The sequence below is a fragment of the Schistocerca nitens genome, chromosome 8 (genome assembly GCF_023898315.1).
Source record: "Schistocerca nitens isolate TAMUIC-IGC-003100 chromosome 8, iqSchNite1.1, whole genome shotgun sequence".
In the NCBI taxonomy this organism is placed as follows: Eukaryota; Metazoa; Arthropoda; class Insecta; order Orthoptera; family Acrididae; genus Schistocerca; species Schistocerca nitens.
Window position 1 is genome coordinate 125,179,105 of NC_064621.1, and position 22,800 is coordinate 125,201,904.

General features: G+C 40.6%; 1 protein-coding gene across 1 annotated transcript in view; it reads left to right on the forward strand.

Annotated features, from left to right (window-relative positions):
- LOC126199442 (bromodomain-containing protein 4-like) overlaps positions 1-22,800 on the forward strand; it is a 69,758-nt gene that overhangs the window by 18,633 nt on the left and 28,325 nt on the right. Inside the window, exon 2 of the mRNA XM_049936360.1 lies at positions 1,985-2,644. Within this exon, the coding sequence (XP_049792317.1) occupies positions 1,985-2,644 (660 nt within the window). The remainder of the gene's footprint in view (positions 1-1,984; positions 2,645-22,800) is intronic.

Sequence of the window (22,800 nt, forward strand, 5' to 3'; positions counted from 1 at the left end):
ATTTGGTTTTCTGTCATGGCTTGTTAAATGTACAGACTGAAACATATTGAAGGTAGACTACAATTCCGTCTTTTTCCCTTCTGGTCTGTGGCTTCCTTTTCCTGTCCTTCGACTTTTATAACTGCAGCCTGGTTTCTGAACCATTTGTAAATAATATTTGACTCCCTGTACTTTATCCCCACCAAAATCTTAAGGAATGTAATCCTGTCCACATCGCCAAACGCAGTCTCAAAACCTGTAAATGCTATGAACGTTGTTTGCTGCTTCACCCTGATTTCCACAACAAGTAGGGTCGGTGTTGTCTCGCATGTTCCAACATTTTTATGGAATCCAATCTGATCTTCTCGAATGTTAGCCTCCATCTGTTTTACCATTTTTGTGTAAATAATTGGTGTCAGTATTTTGCATCTGTGACTTATTAAACTGGCGATTCCGTAATATTTAGGATATTTCTCCTTTTATATTTTATAATTTTTTCATACCAGGTCTCACAAAGATCTCAATAACTATGTGGGATTTTTGACTATCCAGGGACCCTCCTTCCACTTAGGTTGCTAAGTGCTCTATCGAATTGTCTGTTGTATCATACCGTATGTTCGTGCTCAGCTTCACATACTTCTTCTTTACCTTCTATAACACTTTCCTCAGACTCTTCCACTTATGTAAAGCATTCCGTGGTAGTCTTACAAAATTTCAGGGATGCTGGTGAAGCGTAAATTTGAGGTAAGGTACCTTGTCCCGGAACCGAGCCAGTCGAAAGTTAAAAACAAAAATCGTCCTGATACCTTTGAAAGTGGACTTGTTCAGCTTCGCTATTGTGAAACAGATCTCTAACACATGCCCATAGCTCAAAAACAGTCGTAATTCCGATAACAGATATCCCTGCGCCAGCTGTGAGCTCCGATCTGTGACGAAGCTTTTCATCTTTCTGTGTGTTGATTCTACAATAGTCTCGGTTGTTTAATTGTCTTTGTTAACAATCTCAAGTTGTTGCATATTTATTTGCCGAATTTCGTTAATAGAAATGTGGAAAATTAATAAACGGAGCGGAATGTTCATTCTGAGTAAAACGACCTGACGAAGTGAATATGAATTCCTATACGAAACAAGTATGACAGCAAACTAAAATGACCAGTACTGAAGAACCACAATTAATCTAAGTCCACCGTTTAACTTTCAAAAAGTCCGCTCCATGAATTTGAAGGAAATCTCAAAGACCTGCATGAAATGGACTTACAGCTGTGACTTCGCTGTCAAATTTAAATACTGGCTGGTAAGAACACTGTGTTTTGTTATGTATATACTATGTATCTTCTAAGGATCAAGTTAAAATTACAGTTATTATAATACTCTCAATCATAAGCTGCTTTCTCAGCCTTTCCTCAACCGCTTTTCCGATGCAGTTATTGACCATAGGAGCAGAAAGTCTGCATCTTTACTCGACACCCGTTTTCATCTGAGCACTTATCTTCTTGTCATCCTTCTTATTGCTCATTCCTTGTTCTTTTACCTACTGCGTATTACTTCTCTTTCCGTATAGTGTACTTTTTAGCAATGTTTGTGAGGGTTTCTAACATCTTGCTGCAAATTACGTTTGCAACTGCTTTTGCTGGATCAAGAACTTGTATTAAAGCGGTTTTCTCTTTTTAAAGTATTGATTACATAATGAAGTGTGACGTTATAACTACCTTTCAGGCACCTTTAGATTCCCTGAAGCCAGACTAATCACCAAGTAACAGTTGAATTTTCTTTTCATTATTCTTTGTCTCATTCGTCCATAGCAATCAAAGAAATGGAGATGTCAGCTGCTAAACATTTCAAGTAGGAAAATAAACAAAACCGATTGCACAAAGTTATCTTTCGACATAAACATAATCGAAAAGGAATAAATCTATTTTGTCTTTCATTGTGCTTGGATGCTGACCAACGTGTTACTTCTTGCTTTTCTGGTGTTGCTGATGCAGGCCGTCTGGTTGTGTTGTAGCGCGTGCTGCTAGAGCACCCGTGCGGCGTAGGCGAGTCGGTGACGGTGATCCTGCAGGATGTCAGTCACGAGGACATGCGCCGCTTGCTGGACCTCATGTACACCGGAAGCACCGAAGTGCCTGGCTATGACCTACCACGCTTCCTGTGCGTCGCTCAGGCACTCGACGTCACCCTACTGCAGTCGGGTGCAATACGGATTTGTGAAGTCACTACCTCGCCCAGTGCAGAACTCGCCACAGAACCCATCCAGATCACCACCCCTGCCGTCCCCGTATCGCCGCCAAAAACTGTGACAGACCCTACAGGGCCGCCTCCAAATGAGCCTTCCCCGTCACACTGCCACTCGCTGCTGCTGGCCTCACAACTTCGTGACACCGACGTTGGACAGCAGACGCCATCTAAAGGTACGCCTATGCCGTCGCGGCCGTGTCGGATCGCTATGCCGCTATCAACCCCGCCGCCAACAACAGCCCACAGCCCAAACAAAGGTGCTGAACAGCCTATGATTCAGGCGCAGAGCTTGCAGGTTCCCCACTGCTGTTCCTCAGAAACCGGGTCGTCGCTGCCCACTTTTACCTTCGTGAACATGTCGCCTTCGGCTGTGGGCAAACAGCGACGCATCCAACCCTGGATACCACAAGATTGTTGCACAGAACAGGTGTGTTCCTTCATCCAGACTCACGCACTGGATTACCAGTGCCAGCCTCTTGATTACAAGACGGTGGTGGGATCACTGTACGTAGTGAAAACTACTCTTTAGTGCATAATACACTTTTGTCCTGTTATCATAATCCATCATTTAACAGTTCCAGTTTAGAGGGTGCTGTGTAAAAGCAACACCTGTTTCCTCCCATGAAGATAAACTCTACTGCTAACGACAGCGTCCTGTGTTGCTGTTCTCACAGCAGCATACATCTTTATCTACATATATAATCATTACAGGGAAACCATAACGAAAATCATGGCAGAGGGTGACTACAGTGACACAAGTCATTAGAGCCCTTTTCTATTCAAGTACGGAGAGTGAGAAGAAGGAACGTTCAAGTACGTATATCACAAAGTATATGGCCTAGCCTTGACCTCGCGATTCCAGCCGTGGCGACACATATGTGGTTAGCTTATTCCTGCCTTCTTCAGTTAAGATTGCATCTTGAGAGTCTGTAAGTAGGCTTTTTCAGGATAGGTTGCCTCTGTGTTCAAATGCCTGCCAGTTCAGTTTCTTCAGTACTTCTGTGACACTCACCAATGTGTCAACCTAATCTGTGGCCATTGGTTACATGCAGCAGGTATATATGAACCGTATTTTAGAGATAAACATGTTTATATGTAGTGGCGTTTCACAAATGTCAAAAGCAGTGCAAGTACATATGCTGGAAAGTATAAACAATTATAAGAATAGGGGCTGGAGACCAAGATGCGTGATTCATCTCCAGATGAATAGTTTGCGAACAGTGAGAGACACTGGACCACAGCACATGCTAGTGGTAGAAACCTAGAGACTGACGCCACAGAGGGACACCGACTGTTTAACAGGTGATGATGCGAGTCGATCTCACGAGTTCGGGCTGCTAAATCTGCCACAGGCTGACATGGGATGTCAAGGTGCCATGAGAGTTTAATCAATCGCTGGGATGTGCAGCCCAGCCAGATGAGTGGGTGACCAGAGGATTTGGTGAAAATTTTGTTGTGTGCACAAAGATATCATTGTTAGACAATCATAGAGAGTTGTGCAAAATTGAGGATAAAATGTTGTGGGTGTATTGAAAGATGCCATCTAGATGTGTAATATTCGCTCTGAACATAGAGTAATAACGTGATTGTTCCCAATTACAAGGTAAAGAATAAACATTGTACAAGTATTTAGGTGTCATGCTATATAAAGGGCGCTATGAACATAGAGTAAAAATCTGATAGTTTCGAATTACTAGTTAAAAAAAGAACATTGCACAGGCATTTAGGTGTCTTGCTATAGAAAGGAATGATCACATAAAATCATTACTAGAGGAAGTGAATGGAAGCGTCCTAGGAAAATGGACAATGGAAGCATAGAGTGTTCCATTTCAGTTCCTTCAGTAGCTATGTTACACTCTCCCATGGATTAAATAAACTTGTGGCCATTCTTGGTGCCCTTCTCTGTTTGCATCCAATATCTTCTGTTAGGCCTATCTGGTACAGACCGCGCACACTTAAGCAATATTCTAGAACCGGTCATATGAGCGATTTGTAAGCATTCTCCGTGGTAGATTGATTGAAGTTACCAAGTATTCTACCAATAAAAAAAAAGTCTACCAGTAAACCGAAATCTTTACCCATGACTGAACCTATGTGATTATTCCACTTCATATCCCTACAAAGTGTTTCACCCAGGTATTTATATAAGTTGGCTAATTCCAACAGTGAATAATCAGTTTTATAGTCATAGGATACTATGTTTTTTTTTTTTCATTTTGTAAAGTGCAGAATTTTACACTTCTGGACATTTAAGGGAGATGCTAACAACTGCTCATCTGCTCATTCTAGCAAACATACTCACCCAGCCTTCTTGATTCGTCTATTAACCTCTAATATATTTTCATTGCGTCTCGGCTGTCTAACTACCCGTTGAAGACAGTATTCGGATAATATATTAAAAAATACTTCACAAGATTGCCTCGTCGTACTTCCTGTATTGAACTCACATATTTATGTCTACGAACTGGGTTAGTTACAGTCGCCTCCAACCATTATTTCATGATGCGGGTTCTTCGCGGTACTGACCATATACTTTCTTTGAATGCCTCAAACAGTCAGGAGGAAGCAGATCACCAGAAATAACACACAACAATAAGCTTGATTTCACCAAGATAGAGACAAAATATTTGTCGACTGCAATGGACACTTTTCACTGAAAGGGTGGAATTTGTCTTTCCGGTATACGTTCCATGATTCTCAAAATTTTTCTGTGCTTGAGTCACCTCTAGGTCCTGAGAATATCTTGAGCGCGAAGAATTTACTGCACGCCAGTAATTTGGGGAAACTTATTACGAAAACATCGACAATCTGAAAAACTTTCACAGTCTGTCTACTCTGAACGCGGTCTGATTTCGCTACGTGCGTGTCGACTAGTGAGCGTTTGTCAGATTATCTTAGACTACCGCCAAGCATAAAAAATGGCCAGGTGCACTTCACAATGTCTCTGCTACCAGCGTAGCTGCTCCTTTTGTGTGCTGCACACCTGATCTACCAAAGGGAGTCTTACAATTCTCCACCCGACAATGAAGGTCCAGACCATCACTGATTCAACGAGCGCTTCCATTAGATTCCCAACCAAAAGGCTCTAACCAGCACTGGGAACAATGCTGCAAACTGCGAGCTCAGCAGCCTTCACAAGTTCCACAAGCCGCCCATATGAATTGAGGATGGCCTCGGAAACCTGGTGATAGATGTTCTTGGTGCCGACATTAGCCACGACTTGCAGACGACATAGTCCTTCTTTCAAGCCCTAAACCTTTTCCCCTAGGGGGCTCCATGACACGCCTAACACTGTAGCTACTGATAAATAGAAAACGCTCCCCCTCTCCCATCCATGTGTTTCCTTGGACACTGTCCACTCACAGAGCGAATGGACGAGGAAGACCAATTGCCTCGAGGGACGCAAGCAAATACATTACCACCAGTCATTCACCCTGTACTGAGAGCATATCCACTGCGGCAGTTGCATTGGTTCGTGCCTCAGCAACAGAGCCTGTAGGCCAAACAAAGTGACTCCTGAGGTGTCTCTTCAATGCATCAAATTTTCTGACACTGATGCACTCTGATGCACCTGACTGTAGATGGTTGACTTTAGCCAGAAGTGCATTCAGCTGTTCGCAAACCGTGGGCAATTCCTTCTGCATCCACACACAACTTGCACACATCCTAGCCATGCTAGCATGGCTAACTTAAGAAATAAACTAAAGAAACACACAGAGCAACCTAAATATTCAATTTGCAACCCTCCCTATGTATCACCTTTGGAGGCTGCGTGCCGTTGATCGGTATAGTTGCCTAGTTGCCTGTTCAAAAGAAATGATAGACTGCCCAGATATACACGTTACAGTTGAGAAATACATGTACGGAATTTAACAATTAAAACGCGAAAGAAACACTGGAAAAGATGATACACAACTAGCTGGTCTACTTGTGCGTAAGAGGCGAAGTCTGGAGTCCAAATTGCAAGTAACAAAACCCTTTTACTCCTACATTATTAATATCAGTTAAAAACCACTGTCTTTACTAGTTGTTATGCGTATAGTGGATAATATTTCTTTGTAGCTCCTTTCTTTTTGAATAACAGGCTTTCACAAACCTCACAGGCTGTCATTAGATACCTATCTTTCTTTACTTTTTCCTTTTCCTTTGACTCTCTTTTGTTTATATATATATATATATATATATATATATATATATATATATATATATATATATATATATATATATATATATATAGCCATTTTCTCCATTGCTTCCTTGGATCATGTAGCCAATTAATGTTATAAAGAACGATTTCAATTTCCACTTAACTAATAGAGTGTTGTGAAGCAGATCGCTCATAACAATCTCAATGTCCTTTACATATGTACACAAGTTCTGATGATTATTTCTTATAGGCATCTGACAGAGCCTTCCAGCTTCCTGCATAGCTCGTTTTGTCGGTTCCTCTGAGATTGTACTAGCGTATTAATGTCAGGTGTTAACATGAACGTTTTCTGAGTATCGTACCACTTCATAAGATAGAAAACTATACTGCAGAAACCAATGTCTCGACCGCAGTTGCAGTGGCCTGCTTCTGGGTCTACTGGTGTGCTTTAGCTTATACAGGCTGGTATGTCTCACACGTGTGTCACGTGTTGCTGGTGCGGCATTTTGAACCCCAAGAGCTGGCAGCCATGTTGGGACACGCCTGTATGCATCCTTTCTGTTCATTTTGTTAGCGTGTTTCATTATTTCTACGGCCTCTCTGATTTTGAATTGGACGAAACTGGCTGCTTGGTCAGCACAAAGGCTTCGTTAAATTTAATTTTCTTTCCTGCAGTCTAGCTGGTGTTCAACAGCTGCAGATCTGATTTGTTGCCTTAGACGAATGCGTTACTTCACGTTCCGATATGCAGGTTGGTATTGGCCTGTCAGTCTCACCGATGTACATCTTCACACACTGACTTTACATATACTACAAACATGGAGTGTGTGAAGCACCTATCATGCCCTTGGTAGAGCCTAGCAAATCCTGGCTGCAGTATTAGACAGCCTTTACGCCAAAGCGGCAAAGGTGATTACTAATCTAGCCAGTGACATTTTTGTCTAAGAGTAATCGCACACCAGGGTGCAGCTTGTCGATTTCTTGTCTATGTCGCTTTCTTTTGTTTGTTGCTGTGGCTGACTGGATCCATGGCTGGTTGCAGCCATTGCCCAATAATCCGCTTTGCGATCGATAGGTATTGTATTGTATGGAACTAGGACCTAGAAACGACGTCCCCGCCGTAGCCTGCAGTGATAGACAACCCCATAATAGGCTACAGCAGTCCACCCACCCCACCGCCGCCCCACACCGAACCCAGAGTTATTGGGCGGCTCGGCCCCCAGTGGACCCCCTCGGGACTGGACCCCACACTAGACGAGTGTAACCACAATGATTGCGTGGTAGACTAATTATGGTGTACGCGTACGTGAGGGAAGTGTTTGCGCAGCGGATTCGTGCCCGGGAGCGGCATGCCTTCCCGCCTGGAAAGCAGTGCATTAGACCACACGGTTAACCAGGCGGGCTGCGATCGATAGGTAGTGCCATGTCTTCTGGAACACGATCCCTGGTGTGAAGGGGCCGTGGCACAATTGAGTGCCTTTAAGGCCGTTTTCCGGGAGAGGCAGTGAGTGATGCAGCACGGACAGCTCAGGTCTGCGGAGCAACGAGCTTATTCTACGAGCCATTTGACTTCCACGTTTGTCTTGTTAAGCGTCTTCAGGACATGAAGGATGCGCACTGGAAACGGGAGTGGACACATTATTCCTTTGCCCGACAAGATTTGGAGATGGGCAGGGGGTGGTCGTCATCCATGCATCTCCTGGCGGCTCCAAGTCTTCCCACTGTGTGTCTCCGCAAGCTGCTTTGGATGCTTGAGCATATAATAGTTTTGACTGTTCGGTTTCTTCAGGTGGTTGTGCCTTGCAGCCTCTATGTCGACTCGGTTCATTTTCCTGTTGTTGTTGTTCCACGCTTCTGCGTCTGGCCAGGTGTTTTGAGGAGCATCTCACTGGTATGAAAACATAATAGTTTCAGTTTGGTAGCTGTCATAGGGATGTGATTTGATTGTGTGGGATTATGTAAATTTTTTATGTTATTGGGTCGTTATTCGTGACGTTCAAAATATTTCTCTTTGCCTGGTGCTTTGTGCACTAAATCGCCAACTCGCTTTCTTCAGTTATTTGGTACGTCTTATGCGTCTTACGAGGACAAATCTTGCTGCATGTATTTTGGTGACTTATTCTTCGAAGCCAAGCTTGTGTATTTTAGGTTAATCATCCTACAGTTCGCTTCTTCCTTCTATTTATGTTTTCTGTCCCGCGTTACTCTTTAGTATTTGCCTTTCCCGCCCCGCGGCGTGATTTGAAAATGAATCTCATTGGCCGCTGAACCTCTTTACAGTCAGGTGTAAGTGGGCGGCAGAGGGGTGGGAGAGGGGATGACGGTTGCCCTGGACAGTTACCTTATCATCTTTGAGCTTCTTATTACAACTGTTTTGTCTATGCTGCCAGTGTGTAAAGTAATGACTTAAGTTTTTACTAGTTTTACTTACAACTTAATTCTCTGTTCATCGAGCTATATTGTATGATCGTGACTCTGGGCATGTATGCCAAGTCTTACAAAAATGTAATAATAGTAATGATCTTTTGAAAATAATTTAGATTCGCGACTGAAACAGAATCGAATGGTCTAGTTTTTAGCACCACTCTCTCTACAGGCCACAAGTGACCCATTGGGACCATCCTACCGCTGTGTCATCCTCCAGCAATGTAAGCGTAAATGAGTGGAACAAAGTGTCGTCACTTCAGAGGCTCCACGAATTTGCTGCTAACGGGGCTAAGGGAGACCCCATTGCTACGCTGTTTGCTGCTCGTAGGATTTTCCTTGCCATTCCAAGTTGGTGACGACAATCATAGTTCAACGAGGTCGCACAGTCGTTACTTGCTCTGGTAGGATAAGAAAAGTTTGTGTACTGGCACGTTTGCGAATAATGGCCTTATATCAAAGTCGACCATGATGGCGGTGGGTAAATGGTTTTCCCCACTTACCCAATTTATACGGTTTGTGAAGTGCATCAAACTCTTCAAACAAGAGTTTACTTTGCCGACTACAGGTCTTAATTTTGAGTGTAGACATTTTGGCAGTTTGTACTATATGTAGGCTAGGTGATCTATTTCACTATGGGCCTTAAAGCATAATTTTCCTAATGTATATTCGGCACTCCACAACCTGTAGGAGCAACTGGTACTGTTGAAATTCTGTTCCTGGACGTGGTGGTGTACAGGGCAACGTAGAGCACGCTAGGACACAGAGTATATCGGAAGCCTACACATATGTACACGTATTTCCACACCCAGTCCAACCACCACCTAGCACTTTTATGCTGTTTGGTTGCCCTTGCCCAGCGTCTAAGCGATGCTCAAACCATAAAACTTGTTTTCAAAAATTTGTGTGCAATGTTTGTGGCCAATGGTTGCAACCATACATCGATCCAGACAGCCATGACAGTAAACAAAAGGAAGCAAGATAGGTAAGAAATCGACAAACGGAGAGCAGAAGAGCGCTTACCCTACGTGAAAAATGTCATTGGCTGGAATGTTGAACACTATCGCCACGTTGGCGTTCAGTCTGTCTACTACATCGGCCACAAGATTCATGATGTGCTACGCTCCACCAATTAGAAGATAGGTGCTTCACACACTGCAGGTGTGTACAAGGCGGAATATCAGAATGGAAAACTATACTTCGCTGAAACCAGCAAGCCTATAGCTACATCCATACGGAAACACAGCTAATCTGCAGTGGTCGAACAATAGCAAGACCGTAACAGGGAAATCAGATTTAATGAAACCTGCATACTGGCCACGCAGCCGGGTTTGACGAAATCTAGAAACAGTAAAATACGCTAAAGTAATGAACGGAGAGGGGGGATACATGCTTGCCTTATCTTCGCTGCCAGCACTCGGGGTTAACATTCCGCACAAACAACATGTGTCACGAGTGCTACCAGAGAATAACTGACGCCCCACAGCCTGCGTCTAGCAGGAGGAAAGCTGCAGCCCACACTTCACTCGCCAATCAACACCAATTGTTGCAAATAATGAAAGAGGCAATAGATAAGAGCACATCTCCACACTCTTATCCTTTTTTTCGAGTCATCAGACTGGTTTGATGCTGCCTGCTACGAATTCCTCTTCTGGCCAAACCTCTTCATCTTAAAGTAGCGCTTGTAACCTAAGTCGTCTGGATCTATCCAGGTCTCTGTTTTCCTATATAATTTTTACATTATACAGTTCCCTCTAGTACCATGGAAGTTGTTCCGTGATGTCTTAACTGATGCCGTACCATCCCGCCCATTTTTTCTTGTCAGTGTTTTCAACGTATACCTTTCCTCGCGGATTCTCCAGAGAAACTCCTAATTCCTTGCCTTGTAATTCCACCTACTTTTCAACATGCTTCTGTAGCACCATGTCGCAAATGCTTGGATTCTCTTCTATTCCGGTGTTCCTGTAATTCATGTTTCACTACCATTCAATGCTGTGCTGAAAACGTACATTGTTAAAAATTTATTAATCAAATTAAGACCTTTGTTTGATGCTAGTAGACTCCTCCTGGCCAGAAATCCCCTTTTAGCCAGTGCTAGCTCTTTGTGTCTTCCTTGCTCCTTCCGGCATGGGCTATTTTGCTGCCTAGGTAGCAGAATTCCTTAACTTCATCTATTTCGTTATCACCAATCCCGATGTTAAGTTTCTCACTGCTCTCATTTCTGCTATTTTCATTGCTTTCGTCTTTCTTCGATTTACTCCCAGTCCATAATCTGTATTCATTTCAATGTGTATTCCATTCAGCAAATTCTGCAATTCTTCTTCGCTTTCCCTGAAGAAAGCAATGTCAACAGTGAATCTTACCACTGATCCTTTCACGTGAATTTTAGTTCCACTCTTGAACTTTTCTTTTACTTCCGTTATTCACCTGCACCACAGCAATCTTTTAAAACTGTCACTCATTCCGCCTCAATGAGACATTTTACAACAATAAAATTGTGACCTGATGTCATGCTCAGTGAGCAGCAATGACCACATATACAGGGTGTTACAAAAAGGTACGGCCAAACTTTCAGGAAACATTCCTCATACACAAAGCAGGAAAATATGTTATGATGTGGACATCTGTCCGGAAACGCTTACTGTCCATGTTAGAGCTCATGTTATTACTTTTCTTCAAATCACATTAATCATGGAATGGAAACACACAGCAACAGAACGTACCAGCGTGACTTCAAACACTTTGTTACAGGAAATGTTCAAAAGGTCCTCCGTTAGCGAGGATACATGCATCCACCCTCCGTCGCATGGAATATCACAGCCGTCCACAATACGAGCATGGAGAGTCTCTACATTTGGTACCGGGGTTGCGTAGACAAGAGCTTTCAAATACCCTGCATAAATGAAAGTCAAGAGGTTTGAGGCCAGGAGAGCGTGGAGGCCATGGAATTGGTCCACCTCTACCAATCCATCGGTCACCAAATCTGTTGTTGAGAAGCGTACGAACACTTCGACTGAAATATTCAGGAGCTCCATCGTGCATGAACCACATGTTGTGTCGTACTTGTAAAGGCACATGTTCTAGCAGCACAGGTAGAGTATCCCGTACGAAATCATGATAACGTGCTCCATTGAGCGTAGGTGGAAGAAACTAAAATGACCTCTAACATGGAAATTAAGCGTTTCCGGACACATGTCCACATAACATCTTTTCTTTATTTGTGTGTGAGGAATGTTTCCTGAAAGTTTGGCCGTACCTTTTTGTAACACCCTGTAGATGATTGCACGCAGATAAAGCACACCATTAGACCCAGAAAAAGACCACTGTGACCGTGGCTGATACGTTCTTCTACCCAGTATAGTTTTTTTTACATTATGTTGCCGTCCAATACTCATAAAGCTTTTAGGTCACCTCATACTGGCCACAGAAGCCTACTTATTAATACAGAACGGGTTCCTTTATCCTTTAACAATTCCTTTCCTCTTATGTTTGGGAACTGTGTACCATTTCATGAAAGAGTATTCTTGTAATAAGCCACTATGGTTAAACAGTCTCAATCGGAACAACTCTCATATATTCGCTGCATCAACTACTTTCCGTATATACAGCTTCAAATACATCGAAATCATTTCCATGACACCCAGTGCATAATATTAATCAGGTCGCATTGGCACTAGAGGACGCTAAAATGTTAGTTGTTACTAGATCTCACATGTTGTCCAGAACTGTTGTGTACATAGTTCCGCGTAGTTAGCGCGTACACAACTTTCCCAATAGAGCGCGCCTCGCTAAGCACAACAGCGCAGGCGCAGCGCTCGTCCGTCTCCGCACTACGAGATGGCGCTGTCTTAGAGACGGTCCGCCGATCCACGTATTAATATGTAACGCAGCCAATGATATTGCTGCTAACGTAGAACCTCTTCTCCTCGCGGATCACACTCGCGCAGTGACACCTGAACGCGCGAGGTATTATAACGAGTGTACAGACCTGCGATTAGTCAGTCTGTGCCAGTCTGCATTAGTCTGCATTTGCTGTACCAGTCTACAGTCAAGTTTCAGTCTGCGCCTAATAAGATTATCATATTCCTGTACATAGCCATGAAGACAAATGTATAGACACTTTTGTCAAGTATCAGAGATATGTGAGAATAAGATTAACGTACCAAGACAAAGGAATTTCAGATTGTCAGTTGTAAATAGCATCCAGAACCTAGTTAAGTAATTTTTATGCTGGTTATTATTTTAATAAATGTGTGTGGAAATTAATCAAGTTCTGTTTAAAGTTGGTCACCGTCAATCTGCTACTCTAAGCGTGCAAGTGGGATTTCTATCGTCTGACCTAACGGCAGAAGATAAACACGCCACGATAAGACCACGAGACAAACTGCTGACACTCGCCTACTTCACTAGAGCGACAAGTCAAATAATCTGATGGTGTGTGTACCGACGGTCTTACAGTACGCACACCACAAGAACTATGTGGTAATTTACTATAATGATATGGCGAGTAGCCGCCTTGACCTGTGACTCAAGTTGTAATAACTCGTTAGTTTCCATTAATTGTAAGAAAAAAAGCTCAAAATGGTAATACTTCGTCTTGTGCAGAGAACAATTCTTTGCTTCACTGGGTCTGAATGGAAGTATGTGTCCACCTCACCAATCGATCCACGTAGCGTTGAGTTACACTTAATCTCCAGTTTCCTTCCACGTGTAGTGTAACGTAGATATGTAGACGTGCTGGAGCCTGAGCATTGTATTACAGCAGTGCTGACAGCAGGCAAGTGAGGGATGCCGGTAATAAACTAAAACAGCTGATGCGATGTTGCGAGATAAGTTAGCTCGTTGAAACAGCAGACTCACAGGTATTGCACAGACTCGTGCTGCAAGAGGCAAGACAGATTTCCACGCTGAAAGTGGTAGTGGTGCTTTTAACTATCTAACTGGTACTGTCGCATTTGCACAAGTGTACCTCTGTTTACAATAAATGCTGATCATTTTTGTAATCTGCCAGGAGAGGACGCCCACATGGACCTGGCAATAGAAGCCATTGGTTCGAGGCCACAACCTGACAAGTTCTCAGTGCACTATGACCCTCCCCATACGTAATGCCACTGTGGAACGATCCACATTATGTTGTCTCCAGCAATACTGACAACTCAAGCCCAGGGCCTGTTCTGTGTGTCGCTGCCTGTACACACCACCTGCCGACCGCCAAAGAAGAATGGGTGTCTCCCAGTGATGCGCTGTAACTCACCCAGGCATCGCCCTGGAGCACAGGTGATACGCCATAGTGTGGGGCCCACAAGACCGGCTTCTATAATGAGAGTACTCGCACTCGGTGGAGAACGTCGTCATCATCGCAAGGGGTACGAGCAGCGAGCCCAACAGAATTCAGCGGTCAGCCAGCGACTGAATGGGTGTGTCAAGCAGTGCAGATACACCAATACAGATCTTCTTACGTTTGCAGTTACCTTCCTCTGGAGCGTCCTGAGCTCCCATCTCGCCCCCGGTTGCACCTTCCTGGCTCACAGCCGCTCCAACCTGTAACAGGGAGTGCTATAGTTTGGTGTTAGAATTTATGGCATTGCATTCACACATCACGACATCTGGAGACGACCTGTACTGTCAACATGATCCGATGAGTGATGAATCATTTGCTTTGTTTAGGAGAGTGTAACAGAAGTGAAGTGTGACTGTAATCTAAACTTAGAGGCTACCTAGTTTAGGTCGGTGTAGTGGACTGACTTACAATAGAATTAAGGGTAACTGGTGCCTGTATGCTGTACACAATGTCTCTTACTTGAGCATCCTGCGCCATGCACGGAGTCAGTACTCCTAAACTGTTCTATGTATCAGCATGATCGTATTGCAAAGCATGGTACGGCGTAAAGACTAATTTGTAGTGACCTTCTCGAGTTGTAACACAAATATATATTGCTGTGTGTAATAGAGAGTAAAAGTGTAGCAATGGCAGTCAGAGACGCGTGATCTACCGAAGCCAGAAGCAACGTGGTTATTGTAGGGAAAGCCAGCAAACCTGATGGCAGATAATATGGAGCTGGGTAGTTCAGTTGGTAGAGCACTTGCTGCGAAAGGCAAAGGTCCCGAGTTCGAGTCTCGGTCCAGCACACAGTTTAAATCTTCCAGGAAGTTTCATATCAGTTCACACTCCGCTGCGGAGTGAAAATCTCATTCTGGAATTATGGAACTACATAGGTACGAACAGTTTGCGTATCTTCAAGTACCATAGCAGGATGTGCATCCATCTGCCGCAGGATTAATCGTTTCATTTTCTGGAACTTCAACAGAGGATGTGCGGTAGTCCTGAGAGGACCCTAAAACGTTGGCGGAGCTAGGAGGTCGGACTGATGTTTAGCTGTTGTGAGTAACGAAACTGTGACTTGTGGAACGACCAAAAACGTACCTGATGGGTACGGAGACATTAAAGTACACAGTAAGCTTTGAACAACTGGAGAAGGGGCTTTGTAAAGATACAAGAAACAGAACAGTGAGAGATATTTTAAGTAGCATGGGGAAATAGTGGGAAATTTTGCGCAGAGGACAAAAAAATGCAATGCGCATAAACTCATCTAAATACTTAGGGATTACAATTACAAATAATCTAAATTGCAACGATCACATAGATAATATTGTGGGTAGAGCAAACCAAAGACTGCGATTCATTAGCAGAACTCTTAGAAGGTGCAACAGGTCTACTAAAGAGACTGCTTACACCACGCTTGTCCGCCCCATTCTGATCGCTGTGTGGTGTGGGATCCGCATTAGGCGGGACTGACGGATGACATCGAAAAGTACGAAGAAGGGCAGCTCGTTTTGTATTATCGCGAAATAGGGGAGATAGTGTCACTGACACGATACGTGAATTGGAGTGGCAATCATTAAAACAAAGGCGTTTTTCGTAGCGACGGGATCTTCTCATTAAATTTCAATCACCAGTTTTCTCCTCCGATTGCGAAAACATACATAGGGAGGAATGATCATCACGATAAAATAAGAGAAATCAGGGATCGCACTTAAAAATTTAGGTGCTCACTTTTCCCGCGTGCCGTTCGAGAGTGGAACGGTAGAGAGACAGCTTGATGGTGGTTCATTGAACCCTCTCCCAGGCACTTTACTGTGAATAGCACAGTAATCACGGAGATGTAACCTTTTAGGAGTAACGCAGAAGAGCTGTTAATTTACGGTTAAGAGAAAAGGAGCCAACGAGACTAGCTGAGGAGGTTCAAATTTCCAGGACTGCGAAATAAGTGTGATAAATAGTCTCATAAGCAAGTTGCAATAAGCAGCATAGTAAGTAACACTGGATGCAATATCCGACTAGTTTCATTGTAACATAAAATATTTTTGTCAATAGGTATTGTTACATTAAAAGATAATTTGTTACAATTTTACTGTATCTGTGGTTCATTTTGTTCTAATTTATCCTCCAAAATTTGGTAGTTCGTTACTGGAAACCTCGTCAGTTTGTTGCAGTTTTACTGCAACACTGGTAATATGTGGATCAATATCATACAATTTCTTTTCGTGTTTATCTATAATCGAATATCAAATTGATGGTTTATGAGAAAGTTGCCTAAATTTTGGCAAGCTATCACTGTGTGACAACCTACCAGTGTCACATGCAATTTCTTAATACATATTTTCAATGTGAAGGAAATACGTAAACTCAAGACACAAAGAGACATAGTAGTGAATTAAATAAGTGATGGAGCAGTGAAAGATACAATAGCAGATTCTTCATCTAGAAATGCCACTAATAAATATTGAATAAGTATAATAACAACAATTCTGTAAAAAGAAATATTCTACTGCTAACAGTACTTCAGCTGTGGCTAATGTTTACATAGAATCTCATCAGATTTTGTTGCAATCTGTATGAAATATCTGCAAGGAAGAGTCGTTACTGCAGAAAATGCAAGCTGAGAAGGATTACAGGGATGGGTCTAGACCTGCAGGTATGGAACATTTTTAACACTTTCAAAGACAAATGGCGTCTTGTAACCAGCCATAAAATGTTCCACTTCCAACCCAGTTGAACATCCTATCAATACCCACTACTTAAATGATTTTCTTATACAAAAAACCTGTATGTAAACAGTAAGGTTGAGATAAAGAATTTGAAAGAACTTGAGGTTTGTACCCCATATTGTTAATAGCTTCAAAATATGACAGATATTTACCAAAATATATAAGAAATTGTGGTGAAGTATTATCTATAACTCTTGTATAAAAGCGAGTTAATGAAGAAATAAATAGTCCAAACAATATGAAATACAAGAAGAAATATATGTCACGATATTCCAAACAAGTAGTTCAATGATTACAACTTCCCACTGCAAGAAATACAGCTCACTTGAATGAAATGATTTCATTGATTTCACATCTTCAAGAAAGATATAGTATCGAATAATTATGGTGACAGTAGTTGAAAAGTGTCACAAACCAGCAAGAAAAACATTCATGCATAGATATTTAGTAATATGAGAATCAGATGATTTGAGAAATGCAGACATTTTAAATACGAGGCAGTATTCATGTGATAATACAGGTTCAAAAAAATGGTTCAAATGGCTCTGAGCACTATGGGACTCAACTTCTGAGGTCATTAGTCCCCTAGAACTTAGAACTAGTTAAACCTAACTAACCTAAGGACATCACAAACATCCATGCCCGAGGCAGGATTCGAACCTGCGACCGTAGGGGTCCTGCGGTTCCAGACTGCAGCGCCTTTAACCGCACGGCCACTTCGGCCGGCAATACAGGTTCAAATGGACATGGTGACAATACACTTGGTCATAGATTATCACCACCAGTAGAATGCCTCTAAATGGCATGTAATGGTGTTAGCACATTTAAGTTCTTATTGCTAACATGCATGATATTTTCAAAGTAATCCATGCTATCAGTGTCAGCCAATAAATTGTCCAATTCCTCCAACAATAATCAAAGAACGAAATGTTCATCAGGTGGACTTGTCTTATTCCCAAGAAGTCCACAGACCTTGAGAACTTTAGAACAGATCATGGTAGCACTTTGAATTACTATGATGTTGATGTTTCTCTGTGAGATTCATAATCAGAAACTGGTCACACTAGCTGCAAAATGGGACAGCACAAAAAAAACAGAAGTATGTGTAGGTGAGCTATACAAATTTTTTCAACTATACAGTTTTTCTGTGAGAAAAAGGGGGCGATGCTCTTGTAAGTGCCACTCCTATTTACAAGATAATAATGCAGTTCAGCACATGCAACTGTACCCAGACAGCATAGTACCACACAATGTTATTGAGACAATGTAGTTTGGTGCAACAGTACTCACTGGACATGGTATCCAGAATATGTGGTGCAGTGTGGAATTGGTGGCATTCGTATCGTGGTCAACTCCTTCATCCCACATGCAATTTGTACAGAATGGGTTTTTTCACTAAAGTTATTTAAATAAAAATGCTGTTTTCCCCATCCTGTCTTACGTTCAGTGTTTAAACAGGACATAGTTATACAGTTAGAATATGTCATACCTTGGAACTGTAAGCTTAGGGCATCAATTATTTTAACAGTTCAAGTGGTTTGCCAGCTAGTTGGGGGGGGGGAATATTTAAATAAGCCATCTGTGTGATGATACATTGATTTAGCTTAGGGTGTGGCAGTTTCCGAATTTCATACCACATTAAACTGAGCTGTAAGTACCATCCATCTTGGACTGCCATCACATATTCTATAGTTAGGATAAGTAATCTGGCAACCAAGCACACTGTACCAGTATCCTCAGGTCTGCAGCTTGAAATCTGATGTCACAGGGCTGCAGAAAACTCTGTAGGTAAATTGGCCTATGTTCACCAAGATGGATGTGATACTTAGGGTAGCTAGGCCAGGTAAGATATCTTGAATTTTTGAACTTCTTGGCATTTATCAATTACTGCAATTAGTCTTTTTCTGTACTTCCCATCATACTTCTTAGGTCTAACTCAATTTCATTGAAAAAAACGTATATTTTATAATAAAAATGAATATTTTTTTCTTATCATATCCACTTATTATAAAGGAATTATTTTTTCATACAAAAGATGAATGTAAGAATATAAATTTAACATTTTTAAAGACACTGCACATAAAAAATAAATTCCAGAAAGAAATGCATTCATAAAAAGCCCAAAATCTTCAGTGTCTGCTGAAAGAAATCTGGAGGGCTATTCTTGATGTTACTCTCTTCATTTCATTTCACCCTCCAGTTTTTTCAAAGTCCAAATAGAAATCCAGTTAGCTGTCCTTCTTGCATCTGGTCCTGTGTTCTTTAATTGAGGGGGGCAGAGCTCGAACAGCAGTGACCTAATCATTGATGATGGCCATTGCTTGTGTGGCCAGCCCAGTCCTGGCCTGGCGCACTCTGGGAGCAAATGTATTCGATAGCAGTTTGTACATATAATTGGAATGTGAAAAGGAAGTGCATTCTTTAAATGCTATTTTCATCAGTTTATTCTGGATGTAAATCAGTTATTTTATTCACATTTATTCACATTTTCGTATTTTACTCGAAGAGATGAACTGTAAATAATACATAATGTTCCTCTGCAACACTCAAAATGAGATTTAAAAAGAATGTTATATGATAGAAAAAAGGTATTGCTGTGTCTAGACAAGACAGTCTAGACACAAGGGAGGTAGCCGAAAGGGCATGCGTCAACTCAAGCCGTCTTGCGTTAAGTCTGAAACAGGATATGTGATGAAAGCTATAAAGAAAAGAACGGAGCTTCTCGTATACTTAACTTTAATTCTTTGTGTTACATTTCTCTTGATAATACAAGTGAGACTCTCTCCAGATATGGTTAATGGCGCCTTGCTAGGTCATAGCCATGGACTTAGCTGAAGGCTATTCTAACTGTCTCTCGGCAAATGAGAGAAAGGCTTTGTATGTGTAGTCGCTAGCAATGTCGTCCGTACAACTGGGGCGAGTGCTCGTATGTCTCTCGAGACCTGCCTTGTGGTGGCGCTCGGTCTGCGATCCTGACAGTGGCGACACGCGGGTCCGACATGTACTAATGGACCGCGGCCGATTTAAGCTACCACCTAGCAAGTGTAGTGTCTGGCGGTGACACCACAGGTATATTCCCATATTGTTGTAAATGGGGATTGTTTCAGCGTTATTTCTGAATGAAGTTATGAAATGCTTAATGAACGGTGTAGATAGAATGTGTAAGTGAGATGGAGCAGAGTACAGTTAGGAGACAGTGTTATCTCTTCTTTCCTCTGATGCTAGCGCTGAATAAACTGTTCCAGCAGATCAGTACTATTGTATCTAGAAGCTGGAGGCCACATGCTGCTGACTAAATACAAGCTGCAATTACATGAGGGGGCTTATGCAGACAAGGCCTATGGTGTTTGCATGGATGAGTAGAAAAAAACCTTTCTCACATAAAATATTAACCGTTTTTGAACTTTCAGAATGCTAACATAATCTATATAATGAGGGCTATCTGAAATATCTTCTTCTAATTGACACATAACTTTTTCAGTTTTTATTTTCTACATAACATTTTCTAATTTTTTATTCATTTGTATAATTAAAAATTTTCAGTAAGTATTCTGTGTGTGCATCGTAAGATAAGTTTTTATTACCATACATTGTTACATACACTAAAGTATAAGAAGCAATTTTTTCATTAAAAGCTGCCAATGTTACATAGTCGTTTTGTTTGAAGTTACAATATTTTCTACAAGTCATGTTAATGATGTAGATAGGATAATTTGAAATGAAATTATATGGAGTTAAGTCAGTGTCTGATTTGAGTTGTGCAAATTCTTCCAAATCGAGAAATGCATCACATGTGTTGAGATAACTGTTTGGAGGATTAATATTCCAAATGTGATCGAATAATGGAGAGTCAAGCAACTGACTGTTTATACGATTTGTCTGAAATGTAACAAACACAAAATATGTCATATCAATTAATCCAGAGTTGTAGTTATTTGTGATACCCAGTTTAAAGTTTTTCTTACCACCCAATCCTGGAACTTCTACAGTTTTAAATTCATAAAAAGGTATTGAAATTTTTGGATTTTTCAGAATATTTTTTCACTGTCTAACTCGTAATTTGGTTCATATTTAACAATTGTTACACGAATTCTCATCGATTCTACTACCATTTTTCCTTCCTTTGGAAGTGTATCATTAATTTCACCTCCAGCTTCTTTATAACCACGCCATCTAAGAGTTGCATCTCCAGAACTAGAAGATCTTGAATAAATTACTGTTAAATCTCCTTCCTACATATATCCACCCAGTACTCCTAGTGGATGGAATACCTCGTATCTCTTACTCCCTATTTTTCCATTATTAAGAATATGTTGTAGAAAGCTTATTCTATCAGTAACAGATGAAGTCATATATAATATGACTGCTGATGAAATAAAAGGATGTTTGATTCTAGATGAACTGTTGTTTTTCTACATGTTTATTGATTTTTTATTGGATTTTCCACCATATATTGGGCAATGTAACTCTGATCCTTCAGGATTAGGATTAGAATTCTAAAGTTCATATTTAATTGTGCCTGATTTTGATCAAGACATCCATCACCAATATTTATTTCAGTCTCTGTATATATGTTGAGTGCATGTAAATTATTTTATGTATTCACAAGCAATGAGTAAAATCGATAACTCTCAGTTTTATTCGTGATTTATTAGTGATAAAATTTATTAAGACCTTTTTAAAACCACTGACACAGAAGTACCATTAAAGTCATTCAGATTGTCATGTTCATTGGTTATAGTAATTTCTAAATCTTGAATAGTATCAAAAAGAGAAATATCTACACAATAAATTGGTCATGAATTATTGGTCCACTAAATTCTACACTATATTTTGAATGAAGCCACAACATTAGTTTCTCCATGAAAATGAACAGTGTGCCTTAGAAACATTCAATCAGCTATATTAAAATTTATATTAATTAATTCGAATGGTATAATTTAAGAACATTGTTATCAACAATCTTTCTACTGGCTTCAACATTTCCTCTACTAAATCCCACAATAGTTCCAATACTACAGTTTGTATCTATATACAGCTTTACATTATTTTCAATAGTAATTGTGTTCAAAATTTCATCAATTCTGATGTGAATATTTGGCTTATCCAAATGAATAAATTTTTCTAACAATCTAAAAATATATTGACCTAGGGGAATTTCTATCATTTCTCGACTACAGTACATTTTATTATTTATTGATATAATATCTGGAGTTAAGAAAATTATATAAAAACCAACTAATGTAACATTTAATAAGTTTCTCTTATTGGAATACTTAATTTTTTAACAACAGATGACTTATCACTCAACTCAAATAGACAAACCTTTGATAGCAATAAAGATTTATTTAATTAAATGAAAGATTGGGAATCAAAAATTATATTCCAGAAAAGAAAAAAAATTAATGTGGTAAAATTTTACCAAATTCTACTCGTGCAATAATAGAACAAAGCTGTTGTGGAAAAACTACATTTATGATTCACAGCTATATTTTAGCTCCAGGATGGTTGAATTGGAATAAACTTACTCATTTGTATGTTTATTCCAAATGCTTACAGGAATCAAAATTCCCAGAATTTAAAAGAGGGTGTAAGAATCTGAAGATAAGTATAAAGAAAAAATTGCTACTTCTAATGAAAATAATGATTAAATTACACCATTAGATCAATGTCTAGATAATTCAATAGTAGTATTTCATAACTTCATTCTTGTAAATCAAGATATAATTAGAGAATATTTTACTAGACGAAGACATAAAGGAATAGATTGTATTTATTTAGCTCAAACCTATTCAAAAATACTAAAAGAATTAGTTACAAATAGTTATAAATTTTTAAATATTTTCAGACAAGATGAGACAAATTTAAATCATATTTGAGGTAATAAACATAATTATTTGATAAAGAAAACTGCTGATGATAATTTTTTCTAAACTTAAGATCAACTATAGATTCTACAGGTT